The 21,617-nt window shown below is 36.5% G+C and overlaps 1 protein-coding gene across 3 annotated transcripts in view; it reads left to right on the top strand.

The window, feature by feature from the left end:
• lingo2 (leucine rich repeat and Ig domain containing 2) overlaps positions 1-17,004 on the top strand; it is a 316,615-nt gene extending 299,611 nt beyond the window's left edge. For all 3 annotated transcript variants that reach the window (XM_028459817.1, XM_028459815.1, XM_028459816.1), the window contains one exon: positions 15,046-17,004. In XM_028459817.1, the coding sequence (XP_028315618.1) occupies positions 15,058-16,899 (1,842 nt within the window). In that variant the 5' untranslated portion in view covers positions 15,046-15,057 and the 3' untranslated portion in view covers positions 16,900-17,004. The remainder of the gene's footprint in view (positions 1-15,045) is intronic.
• Positions 17,005-21,617: the final 4,613 nt, after the last annotated feature.

The following is a 21,617-nucleotide window of genomic DNA, read 5'->3' as shown; positions in this document are numbered from 1 at the left end:
AGTGGCAAAAAACAGTCCAAAAATGGAAGAAATGTGTCAAGGAAAGAGGGAAAATTGACAAATGGACCAAAAGCAGTCAAGAGTGGCAAAACAATTTGACAAAAAAGAGGAAACAGCTGGTATGTAAAGGCAAAAGGTTGCTTAAATGAGCAAAATGTGACAAACATTAGTTAAAAAGAGCAAAAATGTGTAACAAAAAGAGGCAAAATGTAGGGAACAAATGAAGTATTATTTAATGGGCAAAAGGTAGCTTATTTAGATGAAAAGTGGCAAAAAAAATAGTTAAATAATTTACAAAAACTTGCAAAAATGGGGGAAAAAATGATATTTATTGACAAAAGGAAGCTGAAATGTTAAAAACAACAAAAAAATGGGAGCAAGGAAATTACAAAATGGCCCAAAATGGGGGAATAATAATTATAATTAAGACATAAAGAGCCACATGTTGACTTAATAACAGTTTTATCATTGTTTTAGGAAAATAATTTAATAAACTAAATTGGGAGTCGACGGTTGCCTTACCCTGAGAACACCCTCACATTTAAAATCGCTGATCCACCCCTGAGTCTATGTGCAAACACATTTCACAGTTCAGTATCTTCATTTATAAAAGTGCTTATGACAACTAAACAATTACCAACAAAGGTTTAAACATTTTTCCTTACCATGACTAACTATTAAAAAACCACCAGAGCAAAACTGCTGACATCAAACTTTGATTTGTCTTTTGTTGTTTCCTTGAATATTTTTGTTTCAACAAAACTGGAGGCAGTGTTATTTAATTGGATCCTGATCTCATGCTGTGGAGCTTTTCAGATGTTTAACAAGTTGAATGGATGAAGCTTTATTTAAGAGCACACTGCCATTTAGCAAGTTGACAGACTCACTTTAAATCCTTGCTCTCAAGACTGGATTAGACTGAGAGCACTGCAGTCTCTTCCCTCTTGTTATGATCCCATCTGATTACTTGTTGGTGCTCTTTTGAAAAAGGTGGGTTAATTGCGCACCGACTGTGAATGAACCTACAAGTTAATAACATCTTTCCTTCAGGGTAGCATCGTTATAAGATATCAGCCTAATTAAAATAGAATGGTGATTTAATAACTTTTCCTCACAATGGTCCACATGAGATTGCACTGTTACTATTTAGTTTTTTGACTTAAAGTCACCAGTGTATTTTTTTTATTTTTTAGTAGAAATGATACATTTCCTGGTACTAAATCTTCAATAGATGAAATATCCAAATGCATTTCATCTGCATAATGTTTAGTGTTGTGTTACATTTTCTCCTTCAGCATCATCTGAGGGTCTTTCTAGTTTACGTTCCGGATTCTTGATTCTTGGCATGGTGTAGTGCAGTGTTTCTCAAAGTACATGTACATGTATCCCTAGGGGTACGTGATGGCTAGGGGGTACTTCAGAGACACGGAGTGGAAATTTAACAAATAAAGTGTCAGTTTTGGTCCCACCCCAGGCGTGAAATGACCGGAAATTATACAAAAAAAATATGGAAATAAATTTATTCAGCAGCCGCTAATTTTTATTTTTTTTTTCAAAGTTGAGGTCTTCCTAATGTGGGGTCGCCTGAAGTTTCTGAAAAAAGAAAAAAGATTTTTGAATTTTTTGAATTATTTATTATTATTTATTTTCTCTTTTTTAAAAAAAACATTTTAAACAACTCTATTTGTATACTGTGTGAAAAAATTGTGAAATATAAATCTTTTTCAATTGAAATGCAGTAAAAATAAAAATAAATAAATAAAAAAAAATAATACAAAAAACAATTCTAGAAAAAAAAAAAATGTTGGTGTCGCCAGAAATTCTTTATATCAAATTGGAATCACAATCCAAAAAAGGTTAGGAACTACTGCACTAAATACTGTTTATTTCCACTTATTTACAAAATGGATTCTTTAAAATATGTGTAATCACTCGTTCATTCCATCATTATGCTCTCTATAGGTGTTTTTAAATAGTTTTGTAAGCAAAATGTTGTCGTCGGACAAAGTAGGGGTCCATGGAGTCAGCAATAAGACAAAGAAGATACTTGCAACCACTGGTGTAATGTGACAAAAGTGAGCAAAAATAGATAGTTTGTGAATGCTGACTTTAGTTAAAAGACCACGTTTTAAAGTTCTTGGTCTCAAGAGAGTTTTCTACTTTATCTTGTCTAGATCTCAGGCTTGGTTGTTTTGGGATTTCCCTTCAATAACAGCACTAATAATAACAATGAGAAATACTTCTTACTACACCAATTTGTTACTATACTATATATTAATACTTGAACTGTTCCTAATTAATTCATGTTGTAATTTGACTTCAAACATTTAGTGTTAGCTCAGTGATTGTTCTGCCTCCTTGAAAATGTTTTTCAGTGCCTTATGTGTCACATACTGTATGTTATTTCTTGTCAGAAACACTTCAGAACACTTACTTTAGGCTTATTTCACCTGACAATTAAACTCATTTTCAGACATTTAAAATACTCAAATACATATAAAGATTTATTTTTTGCAAGTACTTAGTTGAATGTTGTGCTTTAAAAGAGATACAGACACCTTGTTTTTGTTGGTCAAATGTATGTCTCAAATTAAGTGTCAAATGTCTTGGTCTTGTCTTGGTGTTGGCCAAGTCTTGGTCTCAAATAGTTTGGTCTTGACTACAACACTAATAATGTTCTATGTTGATTAAAGATCTAGATGGAATCGTCTGCATGCTATATAATGTGATCTTATTGCAGTGTTGCATGGAACCTTTGTATGTCTGTGTGATATTTTAAAGTGTTTCCCTTCTATCCACTAGAACCCTTGTTTAATATTGTTTTCCATAATAACTAATTACATTGTGATGACTAGGACCCATTGACCCAAGGACAAGCCTGTCAGATGCTAACTGTATAAAACTGCTGCACCCAGTATGTTGCACATTCACTCTCTGCATGATTACACATAATGCTGCATTAATTATTGCTTTAATGCTTGCATAATCCTCGTTCGTTTCGAGCTTTGCTCTGGATTTCAAAGTACATTTTCCTCTTTTGTCCACTTTCCAAAGTAGAGCTTCCTCTGGAGCCATCTACCAAGTCAAAATATCAAAAGTTGACGCTTTGATTTTTGCCTTTTCAACGAGTGTTGATAATTGCTGGGTAAAGAAGGCCTCTCGCCATGCACCATAAACACAGGGAGGCTTCTCTGTGTGAAGAGGAATCCTATTATGTGTGATGATCAGTGTCTGGGGAGCACATCAAACACAGTATGAAAACCTTTCCAAAAAGAAATAGAGGCAGGCCAATCTCACAAGTAGCTTTTTATTGGTTGATTGCACAGAGGCAAAGTGGTTATCTAAATCCTCAAACTACTTGAGCAAGGCAAGAAATGCCTTGAGAGCATTCAGGGTTTTGAAAACTTGCCCTTCAGATAAATGCCAAAGCAAAATATGTATTACCAATTATTTGACTAGAAAATGAGAGTAAAAGAAGACAAGCAATTAAAAAAAAACAAAAAAAACAAGTGACAGCGTAATCGCGAATGCACAACTCTGGTTTATGATTTGATATCTACGTTTTGATTTGAATCAAGAGCTCATCTAATCCTTACAAAAACAAGCTAATTTTATGTTCCTGTCACCTGAAACTTAAGAGTGAAACCCATTATTTTAAAGAGCAAGTTTTTTGATACCAAGACTTTTGATACCAACGTACACTAAGTAGAAAGAGGCAGGCTAGGAGCTAGCGATTAGCAGAGCCTCCATTCAGGATGAAACATTTAAACTCCAGGTGTACTTCAATGTTACAGCTCCAAAGGATAAGCTGCTCCGTGTAGCATGGAGAGACAAGGCCCTACATGGAGTATACCACTATTAGATACAGCAGTGTTTCTCAAATTGGGGTACGGTCGGCACTATAGGGGTGTCAGTGTTGGTTCCACCCCAGGCGTGAAAGGATGGGAAACGATAAAAACCATAGAAACAGGCCTTTTCACAAGTAGGGTTGGGATTTAGAATGGGGAGCAGCAGCTCGGTTTGTGTAAGGTTTAGCAGCACTGCATTCTTTACAAACCACCTGCATCTTGTCAAGTTTACCATCTTTCTACGTCCGATTTAAAGTTTTTAGGAGCGTTATAAACGTCATCTGTAGCTGCTGCTGCTGCTGCTTTCACGGACCTCCGTGTTGTTGTAACTTTGTTGCGGTACCAATATGCTTCCCGGTGTCACGGACAGAGTTTACCTCGTACTGAGATCGATTATGAGCATGCGCACTACCAGAAAAGGAATTTTTGCGAGTTCCGCTGTGATTTTTGCGAGTTCCGCTGTGATTTTTGCTACTTCTGCCGTGCTGACTGAGTGACAATGTCAGTCATTAACATAAAGTATTAGTGTCTCATGCAGCATTCTCAATACGAATAGGAATAGTTTATTCTCCAAAAAAACATGATTTTAATAAAACTCAATACGAAAAAGAAAAAAAAAAACATGATTATAGTATATACATTGCAATAAATAACAGTTGACATAATGTAACTTTACAATAATAAACAGTTGTATTCATATAAATTAGCAATCTGATCATGACAATCATATTTATTTGTATTTTTTTTAATCATTGGTCATTTTTTCATCAATGGTCGACTGATGTGATGTTTGAAGCATTTTTTAGCGCATGGCAATTCCTGCACGGGTACATCTCAGTACGGAGCAGTCACGTACTGAAATTGTAAGACAATCTCAGTACGTGATACCGACTTCGGTCCGTATTCAAAACATGTACAAAACAAAACACAAAGCACGTGGTGCATTCAATGTGCCTCGGAAACACAGGATAGAATGAAATACAACATAAAAAAATCGCCCCACGGCCCTGAAAACAGGAAGAAGCGTGTCAGAAAATGATGGATGATGGATGGATGTAAAAAATTGTGATTTCAACCGTAAATTGTACCGATGCACACTGAATGAATCGATGCACTTCTCCCGCACGTTTGTATCTAGATTACCGATTCGTATTGCTTAATCTCCACATGCTTAGGCTGGACTAAGCACAGGGGCACCAAACATAGCAGCACAGGAACAAGTGCTGAGCCCAAGAGCCATCGAGGCGAGGCTCCAGCACATAGTGGCAGGGTGTAAGATGCAGCCAGGATGTGGCAGTACGACCAGTTATGCGCTACTCACATGCTGCATCATCATCATCATAAACAATAATACACGTCATCATTACACTTTTTCAGGATGTTTTAAAACACACAAAGGTGAATTTAAAGAAATTAGTCAATTTAAATTAACTGCACACAGGGTTGAGGTCACTTTTTTTTGTAATTGTGTGCAATTATGATATAATTTGTAATTGGAATTGGAAAAAAAATATGGTGCTGTTGTAATTGTAATTTAGTTGTAATTGATTATGTAATTGTAATTGTCATGGAAATTCTGTGAAAACTTTAATTTACAATTTAATTAAATGCAAACCTGGGGAGCCGTGGAGTTAACAATTATTAAAATGTCTTTCATATCAATTCTACCTGTCACTTTTCTTGAGGATCATTTTATTATTCTAAACAATAAATAAATAAATTATTCTTAATACTAATACTAATAATAATAATAATTATTATTATTATTATTATTATTATTATTATTATTATTATTATTATTATTATTATTAACAGGCTCAAACACCCACACCAAAAATATTTATACCAATATTTTCAAGTAACCAAGAGATGAGAAACAAATTTCATGATAGATAATATTTTTTTAGTGTATTTTACAGCTGATTTATGAGAGACGCTAATAGATGCTAATACAAGAGGAAGATTCACTTTTATTAGGTTATTCATTTCAGGCTCATAATTGTGTTCAATTGTAATTTAACTTTAGTAATTGAGAACGTAATTGTAATCAAAATGAAATATGTAATTGACCCCTACCGTGACTGTACATAACCTGGTTGCTTTTAAAAGGCAGATTTTTGTTAATCTGTCTAACTTGGTTATTGCAGTGTTTGTGTGTTAGAGGAGGGGGCGGCAGCTAGAAAGAACATATTTTTCCTGCAACGTATGGTGTTTCTTTGTGGAGGTGAAAGAAGCTTGGCATCAGCAGAGTGGGCTGGCAGGAGTATGAGGATAAAGAAGGTCAGAGAAATGTGTGGGGGTTTGTAAGTGATCAGAAATAGCTGCAATGTGAAAAGGTGTCAGTGGAGATTCTGGATCAGGGGTGCACACACTTTTTCGGCTCGCAAGCTACTTTTGACCACTGACAGCTCTTCACGGCCTACTGTATTGGGGGGTTATAATTGTAAATAATTACATTGTAATATTATTACTTTTACAATTATTATTATTATCATTAAATTGCATCAGAAAACATTCAACAGTTTTAAAATAAATAAGAACAATAAATCAACAGTAAAAATATTTAAAATCAACAGTAAAAATATTAAAAATTTTCCTCTCAGTCATATGCAGTATAGAAAAAGAAAAGCCTTTAACTTGGATTTAAAAATGTTTACATTGGATAATGACTTCAGCTCCACTGCAGTTTGTTCCACTTCTTTGTATTAAAATACAAAATCAAATTGAAACAGTAACACTTCAAAAATGAGTTTGATAAAAAAAAAATCAAATGAAGTAAAATATTTTGAAAATGCAAAGCACCAAACACAGCTGCTTACTTCATCAAAGACCCTCAGTAAAAACCACATTTAGCAGTGCCAGTCAGTAGCACACAGAGCGTTGCAGTGTTTGTAGCTCATTTTGTTCTTAAGAAGAACTTTAAAGGTTTCATGTCGTGATATTTTTCACCCATCTCCATTTGTTCTAAACATTTGGTATTAGTATTTGAGGTTTAATTTCCCAAACTCGCCTGTTTTTCAGAGTTTTAGCCTCTGAAAAGTCACTTTCTGAGCAACTCTACACAAACAGGCTGATTTATGGCCTACTTATGCATATTCATGAGTGGGCGTGTCTATAGATGGGACACTGACATCCTCCTCCCTGCACGGTGACATAGGGCCAGAGGATGGCCCACCCTCTTCCCACCCACTCCGTAGCCGAGCTCATACTGCTTTATAAACATGAGACAGAGCGTGGGGGCAGGGCTTCGCCGGTACATGCATAGACTGTAGAATATAATACATAGCAGTGCACAAATGACGCTGAAATGCTCACCTTCGTGGGTTTTCATGTCATTCACGGCAGAGAGCTTCCTGGAGGCGCGGCTTCTCCAGTTCAGTGCTGCATCAAATTCGTCATCAAAGTGGGAATGCGTCATCAAATTGGAGCGAGGTGTTTGGGCTCACCCTGCAGTAAGAAAGGAGCAAATCACCCTCTAACTAACGATTGAGGGAATCAATGAAAAAAAAACACTTTGGGCATGTGTATGAAGCCCTAATAGCACTTTATGATATTTAAAGCACAGCAAAGTCGATTTAGCAAAACATGGGACTTTTAATAGCTTCCACACACGTAGGTTGTCTGAAGATGCTGATAATAAATGTACCTGACCGAGGCGGTGTGAGCTACTTTTGGGTTGGAGGAAAGTCTTCTCCTACTGATTATTAGAGGTTGTAAATTAACAGAATGGTGCACTAGCGACCCCTCACACTGAGTTGTTAGGTTTCATTTTTAGTATATGTGACTGTGCTGTTCTCATTCATTCATAAGGTCTTGCAGTCCACGTGAGCAATCGACACAAAATTCCTCCACGATTGATCTGTAGATCGCGATCGCTGTATTGTGCACCCCTTTTCTAGATGTTGAATTATTTTGGGTGTTTTTAATGTACATATTCTACACGTCAGTACAGTTGGCAATAGGATGCACAATAAAGCAGTTGCATTTTTTTACCTTTGAGGGTGTCCCATGGAGCTGTTTTAATGTATGAGTAGTGAAGTGGCTTAAAAAGTGTAGAAACACCATTTCGAGGAGGACAGGAATCATTTCTCATGAGTGGGTGAGTTCATGGCCAGCTGTCTTCTGGGTGTATTAGACTTGATTCAGGACCTGAGATTGTGAACAGTAAAAAGTGATCTCTCAGTGGTCGAGTCAAAATGGAATGACAAGAAAAAGAAAGTGATGGGAACATTAAGTCAGAGCCTCCACAGTTTATCAAAAAGATTAACCTTATAGGAAGAAGCAAGAAAAAAATCTCCTGTTGACCAGGCACATCTCACCCTTGGGGGATGCGACACCCGCACTTTAATCAAAAACAAAATGAATCCCCCTCACTTTTTACAGAGGGATTAATTGTTGAAAATGTATTGGTCCAGTAAGATTGATTGAATGGTGATCAAGTCTATCACAGCCAGCTATTTGACGAAGAAGGTAAACAAAGAGTTAACTGAGTAAAGTGACAAAGAATGAGTAACGTGGCAAAAAATGGTCCAAAAGTGGCAAGAAAAGGGTGAAAAGTGACTAAAATGGGACAAAAGCAGTCACGAGTGGCAAAAAAAAGTGACAAAAAAGAGGAATCCGGTGATATGTCATGGCAAAAGTTAACATGAATGAGCCAAATGTGACAGATAGTGAAAAAGGGGTAAAATGTGGAACCAAAAGAAGCAAAATGTAGGGAAAAAAGGGAACAAGTATTATTTAATGGGCAGAAGGGGTAAAGAATCAACAAAAAATGGATAAAAGTGTTAAAAAGAACTTGCAAAAATGGACAAAAAGTAGGATAAATGGATATTTATTGGCAAAAGGAAGCAAAAATCTGAAAAAAAAAAAAAAAAAAAAATGGTCAAGGTGGGACAAAGGAAGTTGCGAAATGGCCAAAGAAAAAGATAAAAAGGGGTTAAAACGTTTCCCCTTTTAAGGTTTTCTGGGGGAATTATAATTAAAAATAAGACATGAAGGTCAAGCCACATGTTGAATATCAGTGACAGCTTTATCATGGTTTCAGTAAATAATTTAATAAACTAAATTAAGTTGACATTTGCCCTACCCTTAGAACACCCTCACTTTTAAAATCAGTGCTCCGCCCCTGCTGTTGACTAAAGCAACATCACCATCTTCGGGTTATGTTTTTGTGTAAAACAATTTTGCTGCAAATGCTAAAGTAAAAGCACATTTCTACAAAGGAAAAACATTATCCTTAAAAGGTAATGCAGTGCAGAACTTTATGTTCCCCTCTTGTACAAGAAGATGCAATTGCTTTTCAATCCCTCATTAGTTATGGATTGGAAATGTCCCAGATATTTCCTGTGATACATATGGAAATCAGACATCATTGAATGGAAAACTGCATGCATACATAACATAGGCTCTGAGGAACGCATCGCATACATTCGTTATTAGCAGAGGAGTAAACAGTAATTAGCCGTGAAATGCCTGGCAGTGGTGAGATCTTCTTGTTAGGATGATTGTGTACATATGTTTTGGATGAAGGCACCTCTAAACATTAGCTGTTTACTGATGTGTGCTATAGCTCTTTTACATCAACCTGGTCCTGACGCTGGGAGGTCTTTGCAGTCTTTCGGCAGCATTGTTGTATTAGGACTGTCGCAAAAAGCAACATAAAGAAATTAGATTCAGTGTTGTTTTTAAAGGTGGGACTATACAGTATATCGTGCATTTTACTACATTTAGTTCACACCAAATTGTTGTGTTTTTTAAAATAAATGTATTTAATCTATACATGTATTTCTTTTGAGTTGTAAAGGTCATAGCCAGAGTAAATATGTCAACTGTTAAAATCAAATAAAAGCATAGTTAGTTTTTCAAATGCAGTTTTGTTAAGTCTGCATTTTTTTGGAATAATTATCGCGAGGCCAGTGTGTGTATACCGTTGTCACGTTCTGAGTTTACCTCCGTGCTGAGATTATAACCCTAACCCTAACATAATCCAATAAACCAATAAAGCACGTGTCTGTTCACATTGAAAACAAAAATAAAGAAAAATTATTACTTTTTTTTTTTTTTTTTTTTTAAGCAAAAATCAATTTTTTGCACATATGCAATCTCAGTAAGATGTGAACTCAGACCGTGACACTGTATCACAGGGGTGTCATACACATTTTAGTTTAGGGGAGTAGTTTGATCACGACTGTGCCACATATTTTATTTGATTTTGTCAAAACAAAGCGGCATCTTTTATGATTTCGTCACGTGTGAGTGAAATTACCGTAATGACATGAAACTGGTTGTAAAGAGCAACCCCTTAGTTTTCAGAAACTGGTGGAATTCCTCAAATAGAACAAATAATAGCAGAGTTACGGTCTGAGATGCGTTCATGTTCCCTCGGAAACCTGGATATTTTCACGAGTTTTTTCAAAGTCGGGGGGACAAGACGTGAAAAGAGGACATGTTTGGGTAAAACCGGACATATGGTAATCCTAAATTAACCAACTAAACCTGTTTTTTCTACTGGCAGGAAACTGGAGTATGCTGAGAAAACCTAAGCCTGGGTTGTGTTCTCTGAGTTCAACAAATATTAAGTTTTTTTTGTTTTATTTTTCAGTAACTCTTGGTGTAAATATATTGGGAACACATTGGTTTGTTTATAATAACTGTATAGAATTGAGGTTTGTTTTGTTTGTTAGTTTGATTCAATATGGCTCTCCCAGCATCATTCTACGAAATCCATATTTTCATTGGTACAAAGATGTGGACACCATCATTTAAATACCATGCAGGGTCCAAATGTGCTTTGCATGTTCCATTTATTTTCTTTAATACAACTGCCAAAAAAGGTGAATTATTGAAGCTGCTTTTAAAAAAAACAGTTGATAAACACTGTGCATAAGGGCTCTGCGCTCCAGCGCCCCATACTTTTTAAATCACGTTTTAATAACTTGTCCTGCTGCCTTCAGATGGCTGCGGACATTTAATGAACTGAAAGAGAAGCTTTTTATATGGTACACACAGCTGTGGACGACAGATAGCAAAACACTACCAAAGTACCATCAACTCGCTTTTCAATGCCTAATCTGAATGAACCACCCTCGTTTTTTGTTCCTCTCTCTCCACCTGAGCACCGATATGTTCTGTGCAAGAATATTACTGTTGGGAAAGAAAACATTCAAGCTCATTGCAATAGTTGAGTTGTTACATTAATCTATACAGGAATATTTATGATGGTTTGGGCTTCTTTCGTAAGTACACACTCAGGGGTGGAGCAGCGATTTTAAAAGGGAGGGAATTCTCAGGGTAGGCCAACCGTTGACTCCCAATTTAGTTTATTAAATCAATTAACTAAAACCATGATAAAGCTGTTATTAAGTCAGTGATACTCAACATGTGGCTCTTTATGTCTTAATTTTAATTATTTATTCGCCTTTTTATTTTAACCCTTTTTTTACCTTTTTTTTTAGCCATTTTGCATTTTCCATTCTTATGTCTCATTTTTCCTCCTTTTCCCCAAAAACTGACACTTTTTTAAGATTTTAGCTTCCTTTTGCCAATAAATATCCCTTTTTCCCAATTTTCTTCCATTTTTGCAAGTTCTTTTTGACATTTTTATCTTATTTATGTTGATTCTTTAACCATTTTTTTTTTCATCCAAATAAACTACATTTGGCCCAATAGAGAACACTTGTTTCTTTTTTTCCCTACATTTTGCCTCCTTTTCTTACACATTTTTGCTCTTTTTCACTATTGTTTGACATATTTTGTCATTCAATCTACCTTTTGCCATTACATACCCCATGTTTCCTCTTTTTGTCATTTCTTTTTGCCACTCTTGACCGTACCTGTCAAGAATCCCGTTTCGGCCGGGAAACTCCCGTATTTTACATTTTTTTCGCGCCATCTTCCCGTATTAGTATTTTCCCGTAATTATCCCGTATTTTAATGTAATAATAATTAAAAGATGCCTTACTAAATTGAACGCCGTCACTGGCCTCGCGAGAACTTCCACCTGAAATTGCCTGTGTGGCAGTTCTCGCGATATCAGTGTCGACAGCGACAACAAACCCGGAAACAACTCAGAAAAGAGATGAATGAATGGCGAAAAAACAAAAAAAACAAACAACTGGTGTAAATACGTTGTAAAATGTGACAGAGAGTTGAGCTTCATAAAGAGCATCAGGATGGGACACAGTTACACGTTCTGTTAGATTAATAACTGAGATTTTAACGTCTACCACAGCGGAAGGAACCACGTAAGTCACCAATGAAAAATCAGCCAATCACAAACGCCACAAATATACACCGCTTTATAAAGTGTTAAATATTGTGAAGTCTGGAATAAATGTGTCTAATAAGTCATTAGTGAATACCAGAGAACCACATGAGTGAGCATGAGAAATTATAAGAAAAATATATAATGAAAATAAAATGTTAATGTCAAACTTAAAGACAAGCAACGTGAAATTAACAGTAAATATGCAACGTGTTGACTTGTATATAAACTGTACGTGAATTAAATGAACACATGTGCTTCATATACACATTTATGTTTTTATTTAGGCTGTTTTATAATTTAGGAATTAGGGCTGGACGATATATCGAGATTTTAAGATGTATCGAGTTTTCTTTTATATATAATAGCTTATTTTGTATCAAAATAAGGTTTGAGAGTCACTGCTTTTACTTCTCAGAACAGAGTCCTAACTCAGAGCTTCCCCATAACAGGCCATATTACAGATTACATATCACTCACACATGCTGTCCCTTACAGGAGAAAAAAACAAAAGTTGCACATATTGTGCAGCTGTTGGTTAATAAAAGAGACTGTGTAGCATTTTGGATCAGCAAATTTAACCCAGAATTCTCTTTCTTCTCAGACTTCATTCGAAATAAAATGAATTAATAAAATTATCTAGATTAATATCGTATATCACCATTTTGGTCCATATCGCCCAGCCCTAGTAGGAATGTTCACAGCATTTCAATGTTAATAAAACCTACCAGATTATAATCACATAATTGTATTTAGTAAGTGGTTGACATGTGGCTATTTTACATTTCTTGTACACTTGTCTTAAAATATAAGGGATACTGGAGCTTGGTTGGGCGCGTGGGACGGATCGTAGTGGGTGCCAGAAAATGTCCCTTATTTTCAAATCCAAAATTTGACAGGTATGCTCTTGACTGCTTTTGGTCTATTTTAATCACTTTTTACTCTTTTCTTGCCTAGTTTTTGCCACTTTTGGACCATTTGTTTTGTCACTTTACTCATCACTGTTAACTCTTTATTTACCTTCTCGGAACAGCGGCTTCGTGAAATGTCTGGCTGTGATTGGCTTGATCACAGTTCACTCAATCAAACTGGACCGACATGTTTAAACAATGAATTCCTCTGTAAAAAAAAAAGGGAGGGGGATGAATTTTAGTTTTTGTCAAAGTGCGGGTGTCACATCCCCCCACGGGTGAGACGCACCTGCATACACTCATAATAATGTTGATTGGTTTTGGCTTAATATAGGGTGTGATGCATGAGTAACATATTATTGCTTTTTGGTCATTTGCTATGTTGTTAGACAAGAACCCTGATTCAATAGGGTGATCCTAAACATTCCTAAGGTTTGGCCAAAAAGCAGCTGACAGACATAATTATTCAGTTTGATTTTTTTTTCTTTCTTTCTTTCTCCAGGGTATTCTCTTATGTTTGATTAATAATGGCTTTTGCATCTTATATTCTAATGCTTGAACTCCCAACCACTGTATTATGCCAACTGAGAATGATGCCTATTAACAGTAATTAGCGTGTGGTTGGATTTCTTCCCATCAGTCCATGAATTACACAGCCTTTGGCCAAGCACTGTATCCCGACTAATTTCCCTTATTTTCCAGTCTCTGTTCTGTCTGCTCATTGTAGTAAGGTTTTCCAAGAAAGTTAGATAACAATTTTGGAGCCATAATTTACACAAATTTGTCGAACTTTATTTGTGTTATAACCATGTGCCAATGGTTTGAAAAAGTGCTGTTATTGAATAAGCTGCTTTGGTTATGGGCTGAGAAAGGAGGACATGAGTCATGTTTCATATTAGGGAAACAGAAAAAAACTGCCCCGAGTAACAGTTACATAAACCTGTGTTATCTACATGAATACAATTACAATTGAAATTTATTTCATTTGTGAAATTGCTACAATGAAGGTCTTCTGCAAGGAACAAAAACATGTGGGTGTCTGTGCTTTAAATTCCCCCTCCCCTGATTTGTTAGCAACTATACTACCCAAATATTGATGAAATTACCAATATGCTTTAAAGAAAATTAAGATTATTATTAATAATACAAATATTAATGATAAAAAGATGAAGCAGATGCACTAGTCTTGCCCCTTGCTCTTATTGGTCCAAATCAATGGCTGTCACATTACAATCAGGCCAGATAAAACATAAATATTTTATAAACCATGTAGAACACGTACCTCCTTTCTCTTGTTTCTGAATGCAAGTAACCCCTTTGTCCGACAACATTTTGCTTAGAAAACTATTCAAAAACAACTATAGAGCATAATCATGGAATGAACGAGTCATAACACACATTTTAAATAATCACATTTTGTAACTAAGTGGAATGAAACAGTATTTATTGCAGTGGTTCTCAACCTTCTTTGGATCAAGAATCAAGAATTTCTGTCAACCCCAAAGACAGTTATTTTTCTAGAATTAGTTTTTATTCATGTTTGAGCTCTTTTTTTTAATTTTTTTTTACTGCATTTTAGTTGAACTAGATTCATATTTCACAAAGTGAAAGTATAGAAATACAGTTGTTTGAGATTGTGTGTTGTTTTGATTTTTTTTAAAAAAGAAGAAAAATTATTAAAATTTTTCAGAAATTTCAGGCGGCCCCACGTAAGATCCGACCCCAAGGTTGAAAAACACTGATTTAGTGGCTCCTGAATAGATTTATGTCTATAGTTTTTATCATTTCCTGTCATCTCATGCCTTACATTTTATTTGTTAGTTTTCCACTCTTTCTCTCAAGTACCCCTTGTAGTGCCATTGTGTACCCAAGGGGTACACATACCCCCATTATGAGTGCTATATTTATACCCCCCTTTGTCCTAGAGCTAAATTTTTTTAATCTACTAACACTTATTTTAACAAGGCTTCCATCATCCTGTCTGACAATATGTTTCTCACTCTTTCTTTTTTTTCTTCTGCAGAACCGTGACAGAATGGTCGACTGTATGAGCAAAGTCATGCTGCACACAGCCGTGTCATGCTGGCAACCATTCCTGGGACTGGCCCTCGTGGCCGTCTTCATGGGTTCCACCTTGGGATGTCCCTCACGCTGCGAATGCTCAGCGCAAACCAAGGCAGTCGTCTGTCACCGCAAGCGAATGCCAACCATCCCTGATGGCATTCCATCTGAGACCAGGATCCTGGACCTAAGTAAGAACAAGCTAACGATGATCAACCCTGATGACTTTGTTGCCTTTCCTGGGCTTGAAGAACTCGACCTCAGTGGAAATGTTATCAGCTATGTCGAGCCAGGAGCGTTTAATGCTCTGTTTACCATGCACTTTCTTAGCCTCAAGAGCAACCGTATCAAACTCATTCCTTTGGGCGTCTTTGCAGGCCTGTCAAATCTTACCCGACTGGATTTAAGTGACAACAAAATTGTCATTCTTTTGGATTACATGTTCCAAGATTTGCACAATCTCAAGTTTTTGGAAGTGGGTGACAATGATCTTGTTTACATTTCTCACCGTGCTTTCAGTGGACTCTTGAGTCTCGAATCACTGACCTTAGAGAAGTGCAACCTTACAGTTGTGCCCACTGATGCCCTTTCACACCTGCACAACCTGGTCAGCCTCCATCTACTGCACCTCAGTATTAGCACTTTGCATCCGTACTCGTTCAAAAAGCTATTTCGACTGCGGAACTTAGAAATTGATAACTGGCCGTCACTGGATCATGTACCAGCCAATGCGCTGCATGGCCTGAACCTCACAACACTGTTCATAACCAACACCAACCTATCATCCTTTCCATATCAAGCCCTGAAGCATCTGCCCTACTTAACACATCTAAACCTGTCCAATAACAGAATCAGGCACATTGAAGGAGGCATGCTAATGGAGCTGGTTCGGCTACGAGAGCTGCATTTAGTTGGAGCACATCTAAGTACAATTGAACCGTATGCATTTCAGGGTTTACGAGGTCTTAAAGTCCTCAATGTTTCTCACAATCGACTGGACACACTAGAGAAGGGTGTTTTTCAGTCTCCAGAAGCTTTGGAGGTTCTTCTAATTGACAACAATCCTTTAGTGTGTGATTGCCGCCTCATGTGGATCCTACAAAAAAGGCATTCCATCTTCTTTGGGGATTCACAGCCAGAATGCAGCACGCCAGAAGGCATTCGAGGGCGACCATTCAAAGAATTTAAGGAGACTCTTCTGTCCTATTACGTAACTTGCACAAAGCCAAAAATTCGTGAGAACAAAACGCAAACAATTACAGTGGATGAGGGTCAGCAAGCTTTGTTACGCTGCAGTGCTGAAGGTACCCCTAGACCCACAGTTTCTTGGGTGTCCCCACGTCGAAGAGTGCTAACCATTAGAAGCCATGGTAGAGTTACTGTCCACAACAATGGTACTCTTGAGATCAAGTCTGCAGAGATACAAGACAGTGGAGTGTACCTTTGTCTTGCAACCAACACCGCGGGTAATGACACCTTGATGACTTCACTGGCCGTGAAAAGCTTGGGATCATTGTATGCCAACAGGACCCAGTACTACACAGATCCTAGCAATACAACTGCCAACGGAACAAACGGTGTGACCCTTGGGTTGGACCTCAAAACTATTTTAGTGTCGACGGCCATGGGTTGCTTTACATTCCTTGGGGTTGTTTTGTTTTGTTTCCTGCTTCTTTTTGTTTGGAGCCGAGGTAAAGGAAAACATAAAAACAACATAGATGTGGAGTACGTTCCTCGGTCAAAGTCTAATGGCACCAACGTGGACTCGGCTGAAGGACAAGCTAGCGGTCGTCGTTTTAACATGAAAATGATGTGACCTTTTTTATAAACTTGATTCAGGATTGTGGATATGCCCAAAGTACAATGTATTTTTTTGGAACAAACTGACAACGAAACTTGTCACAGCTGTGAGACGTGGCAGAGAAGAACTGTTGGGGCCTCATTCGTTGATGAGCTGCGTGTCACATCACAGGACCCTGATATGTTGCTTGGATATTGTTTTTAAATTACAAAAAAACAACTCGCCATCGGGCAGTTTTGTCGATGTGAAAACAGTACGCGCCATTTGGACCTGAAGAGAATACGTGTCGTTTATCAGCTTTTTGAAATTTGTATGCCCAAATAAACCTTTTAGGTTAGGGCTGACCCTAGGACTCACCTGAACCGTGTACAGTAAAAATTTGTATCTACGCTATTAGCCTACTTTGTTAAGTCTTGCGCCATGCTTATTCACAAAACAAATCACTGTAAGATCATCATTTCCTATTTTTAACGTTTACATATGTGTACCTAATGCTTTATTATGTACATGTATGCACATATTCATTCAAAAGAGAATATCCATAGCAATATTCATGATATACATTAGCCAAAACTGATATACAGTAACTCCATCTGTTCAGCGAGCCATTGATTCAGGAAGGGCTTCTATGGCTAGATAATTTTCACTACTCCTTCAATCAACTCCTAAATATATTGAGCATATATTATTAAAGAAGAATATGAAGAAGAGTCTATTGATCAAAAGTATTGTGAATTTTGCAGAACTTTGTCTTCTAACATGAAGGTTCAAACTGAAAACTTGTGATATTTTTGGTCAAACCACATTTTTGTCCTACTTTTGTCTCCTTACATTTCTTTAACTGTACATTTGCTGATTGACAAATGTGTCAATTTTACTACAGTGACATTTATCTCTTTTTTTCTGTAGGAAAGTTACGACTCTGTTGTGGTAGTTCTTCATTTTGTTGTCGAATCATTTAGATTGTGAAAACCTCAAAATCAAGTAAAAAAAAAAATGTATGTGAATAAAATTAAACTGTATTTGTACAAAAGAGTCTGAGTAAATGCTTGGAAAATAACAGATTGTTATTCCCCATAGCATCGCAAAAGTTCTATTGCAACAATCAGAACAAAAAAGACAATATGTATCATTTGCAAAAAAAATTGAGGCAGAAAAAATTCAAATTTTCAGATCAAGGTATTTATTATTTAAGTGTTGACTGCCTTTTTTCCATACATTTTGTGTTTATCACTGTTTGCTGGCTTTGACCTGTCCTGTGTGGATCGATAATGACTTGGGAGCAGCATTGATGGTTGACCTTGGTCAATGATTAACCATAAAATTACAGTTCTTCTTTTTATGTCTGGGCGAGGAAAAAAAATGGCAAAACTCAACAAGCATGTCTTTGGAATCTGTGTATTGTTCTTTCTTTGGTTATTTCTTTTCAAAACCAAATCTAAAACCAAATAAACAATGATGTTATTTAGTTTCACTGATTCAAAACCAAAACGGAAATACAGAAAAAAAAACAGAAACCAGATTTTCTGTTCCTCTAAATTAAAATCGTAATCGTGAAATCTCATTTTGTTTGTGTAATATTTGGATATTTTTGAGGAAATTCTTTGGCAAGAGCTATATGATGTCACCGCGGCACATTATAGCCTTTATTTTTTAAAGGTAAGTGGTTAAGGTCACACCACTTCATGTCTACTAGAGCTTGGATTTTTAGCTAAAGGCTTTTGGGTTTGACTCAGACCAGGTACAGATCTGTTTGAGCAATTTTTGCTCGTTTCCCTTGAAAGTTTTTTTAAGTACTTGACATTTTTCATCCAAGTTCAAGTAGAGTGTCTAGATTTAGCTAGGGCGAGCATTGCAAGAGTAGGATCTAGCTACTTTACGTTAGCAACTGTGAACAGGACAAAAGTTCATAACCTGTGGCCGTTGACATCGTGTGACCAGGAAGAAGGATTAGGACACGTGTCAAACTCAAGGCCCCTTCAGAGCTTCTGATTCGGCCCACTGGAGAAAGTGAAAACATGAGTCATTGTGTAAATTATCAAATAATTTATTTGTAAATTATTGTTGAAAAAACAATACATTTTTCCAAAAGCCTGCAATTTTTCTGAAATTACTCCACAAAATCTCCCAAAATTAAATAAAAATTGGACAAAAAAAATCAAAGGACATTTATGTATCTGTTACTTATTGCTAAGATATTGTTAATGCCTATACTTTATGTTTAATTCATAACTGGAAGTGCAAACTTGGGAACGTTAATGTTGAAATTGTTTGTTTTCCCGCCTAAAACCTGCATCCCAATTCTGATCGAACTGGTTTGTATTTTCCCCTCAAACTAAAATGAGTTTGACACCCCTGGATTAGAACAATGTAATACATCTGCATCCCCAAGATGTTTGCACTGACAAAGTTTCCGTTGAACCTGGTCTTTTCATCATCTCTGTGTGAAAGATTCAACCTAAGTTTTTAAGTCGAGACCTGCATAATTCCATGGATGTTCTTTATTATCCAAAAATGTCACTGTCAAGAAGGGCCAAAAGACACCAGGCATTGTTCTACGTTTCCCCTAGGGTAAAATACACACAGTAAAGTAAACGGAGATAAAGGTTGAACACGTTGGATATTACCATACGTTGGCTGAGAATGAATGAATCAGTAATCTATTCATCAAATATACAGTTGTGAAGAGCATAGCTTACTTATATTTATTTCTTAAATACACGTATCTGCACAACAACTCCAAGGAACTGAAAGAAATCAACAAATGCCCATGGAGATCTGCACGCTTTTGGAATTAAACACCACGTTCTCTGAAGAAAACCCTATCCCCACAGGCCACAAATAGCAGCACATAAAACATTGTACAGCTCCACAACTTTACTGAGGAAACGACAGCTAGAAAAATGAAAATTGTGTAATTTTGCTTTGAGACGAGAGCATAACTTGCTGGAGAAGACGAAGACTGAGGCAGATGTTAGCCGGCAGGTTTGGGCTGTGTGTGCTTTCATTAGGTTTAGCTTTCATATGCTCCCCAGAGGTAAAGTCGGCTGCCAAATGAGCTCCCATGTGAGCCGACTTCAGTTTAAACCTGATGTCCAAAAGATGTGACTGTCCGCAAAAGGAAGATGACGAGGAAGACATGCATGTACTGCTGTTGCTTCTTTTTCTTCAGAACTGTTTTGATTCAGTCGATCCTTGATCTCACAGCTTTTGCATTTTTGTCCACCAAAAAAAAATGTTAATTTTCTGAGCTGGAAAAGACACATTGCAATGGAGTTAAAAATGACATCTCTAGGGGTGGAAAAAAGGAAGAAAAAAAACTTTATTAGCATGGAAAGCCCTATCGTCACACCAACTGTGTAAGCCAACAGTCGATAACTCTTCCATTCGCATGTTAATCCTTTCAGTAATTATGTTTTTGCCCTTTCTGGGAAACACGGTCATGAAAAAAGAAATGAGCGAAAAGGAAATTGAATTCTATGCCTGTAATTACATAATGATGAATGGACCCATACATTGGAGCAAAGACAAAGTTTTGCATTCAGGGAAAAAAAGAAAAAAAAAAAACCCTCGAGTGGTACAAAATAATTATTTACCCAGTCTATAGAGTTAAAGTGGCACCAGCACAGTGTGCAAGTATGAATTTTATACGACACATTTTATCACTGGAAACATATCCTCATGATTCATTAGGCTACTATAATGTGTGAAAATCCAGGCTGAAGAAGAAGACTTTTCCAACGTGTGGGCAGATGTCCTTCTTTTTCACCTTTACAAAAGTTCAGCTCTTCTTAAAAGTTCAACTTGTACCTATAAATGTCACATAAGCATTTATCTAGTGGGGCTTTTTGAGACGGTGAAGGTAATTGGTCTTGCTCATAGATAGATGGCAAGTTTTAGATACATGCATACTGACTTTTATTAGAAAGAAGGATTCTACCTTTGAGACCAGAGTAAGACAAAAGTTACCATAATAACTAATTGTATTTCATTATGTTACACAAGCCTGTACCACAGACATAGGTAAATGGGGGCCCGGGTGCCCTTTGTCTAATTGTATGTGGCCCCCAAAGTAAATGTACAAAATGACAGAAAAAATACACAAAAGAAAAGCAAAAATACATTTTCAAAAAAATACAAAGAATTACAACATTTCAGGAAAATACAGTGAAAGATAGGAAAAACACAGAAAATACTCCAAAAACACCAAAACTACGACAAAAATGAACAAAACGACAACAGTAACACACAAAATTATTCCAAATGGAAACAAAAATACATAAAAAGACAATAATAACACAAAAAATTACTCCGCAAACCCACAGTACTAAAAAACAAACAACATGACAACATAAATACACAATATGACTCCAAAAAACATACATTTTACAAGAAAATATACACACAACTACAACAGAAATGCACAAAATACATTGGTAACATGCAAGACAACAACAAACATACACATGATGACAGAAAAACACACGAAACACTTTCCTGCGTTAATGCTCTGATTAGTCACGTGAATGTTGATAATGTGGCCCTTTGATCAATCACATTTTTGTGGTCCCTGCTGTAGTAGAAGTTGCCCATTTCTGCTTGACAAGATAAAAATATCAAAGTTAAAAGGTTAAAAAAAAAAAAAAGGAAAGAAACCTTCAAAATGTATAAAGGTACTCTTTGGTTATTTACTGTTTAAATGAGTGAACAAAACAAATCAACGAATGCAGCAC

Source organism: Gouania willdenowi, chromosome 10 (genome assembly GCF_900634775.1).
Source record: "Gouania willdenowi chromosome 10, fGouWil2.1, whole genome shotgun sequence".
Classification (NCBI taxonomy): Eukaryota; Metazoa; Chordata; class Actinopteri; order Blenniiformes; family Gobiesocidae; genus Gouania; species Gouania willdenowi.
This window is presented reverse-complemented; position numbering and strand designations above follow the sequence as displayed.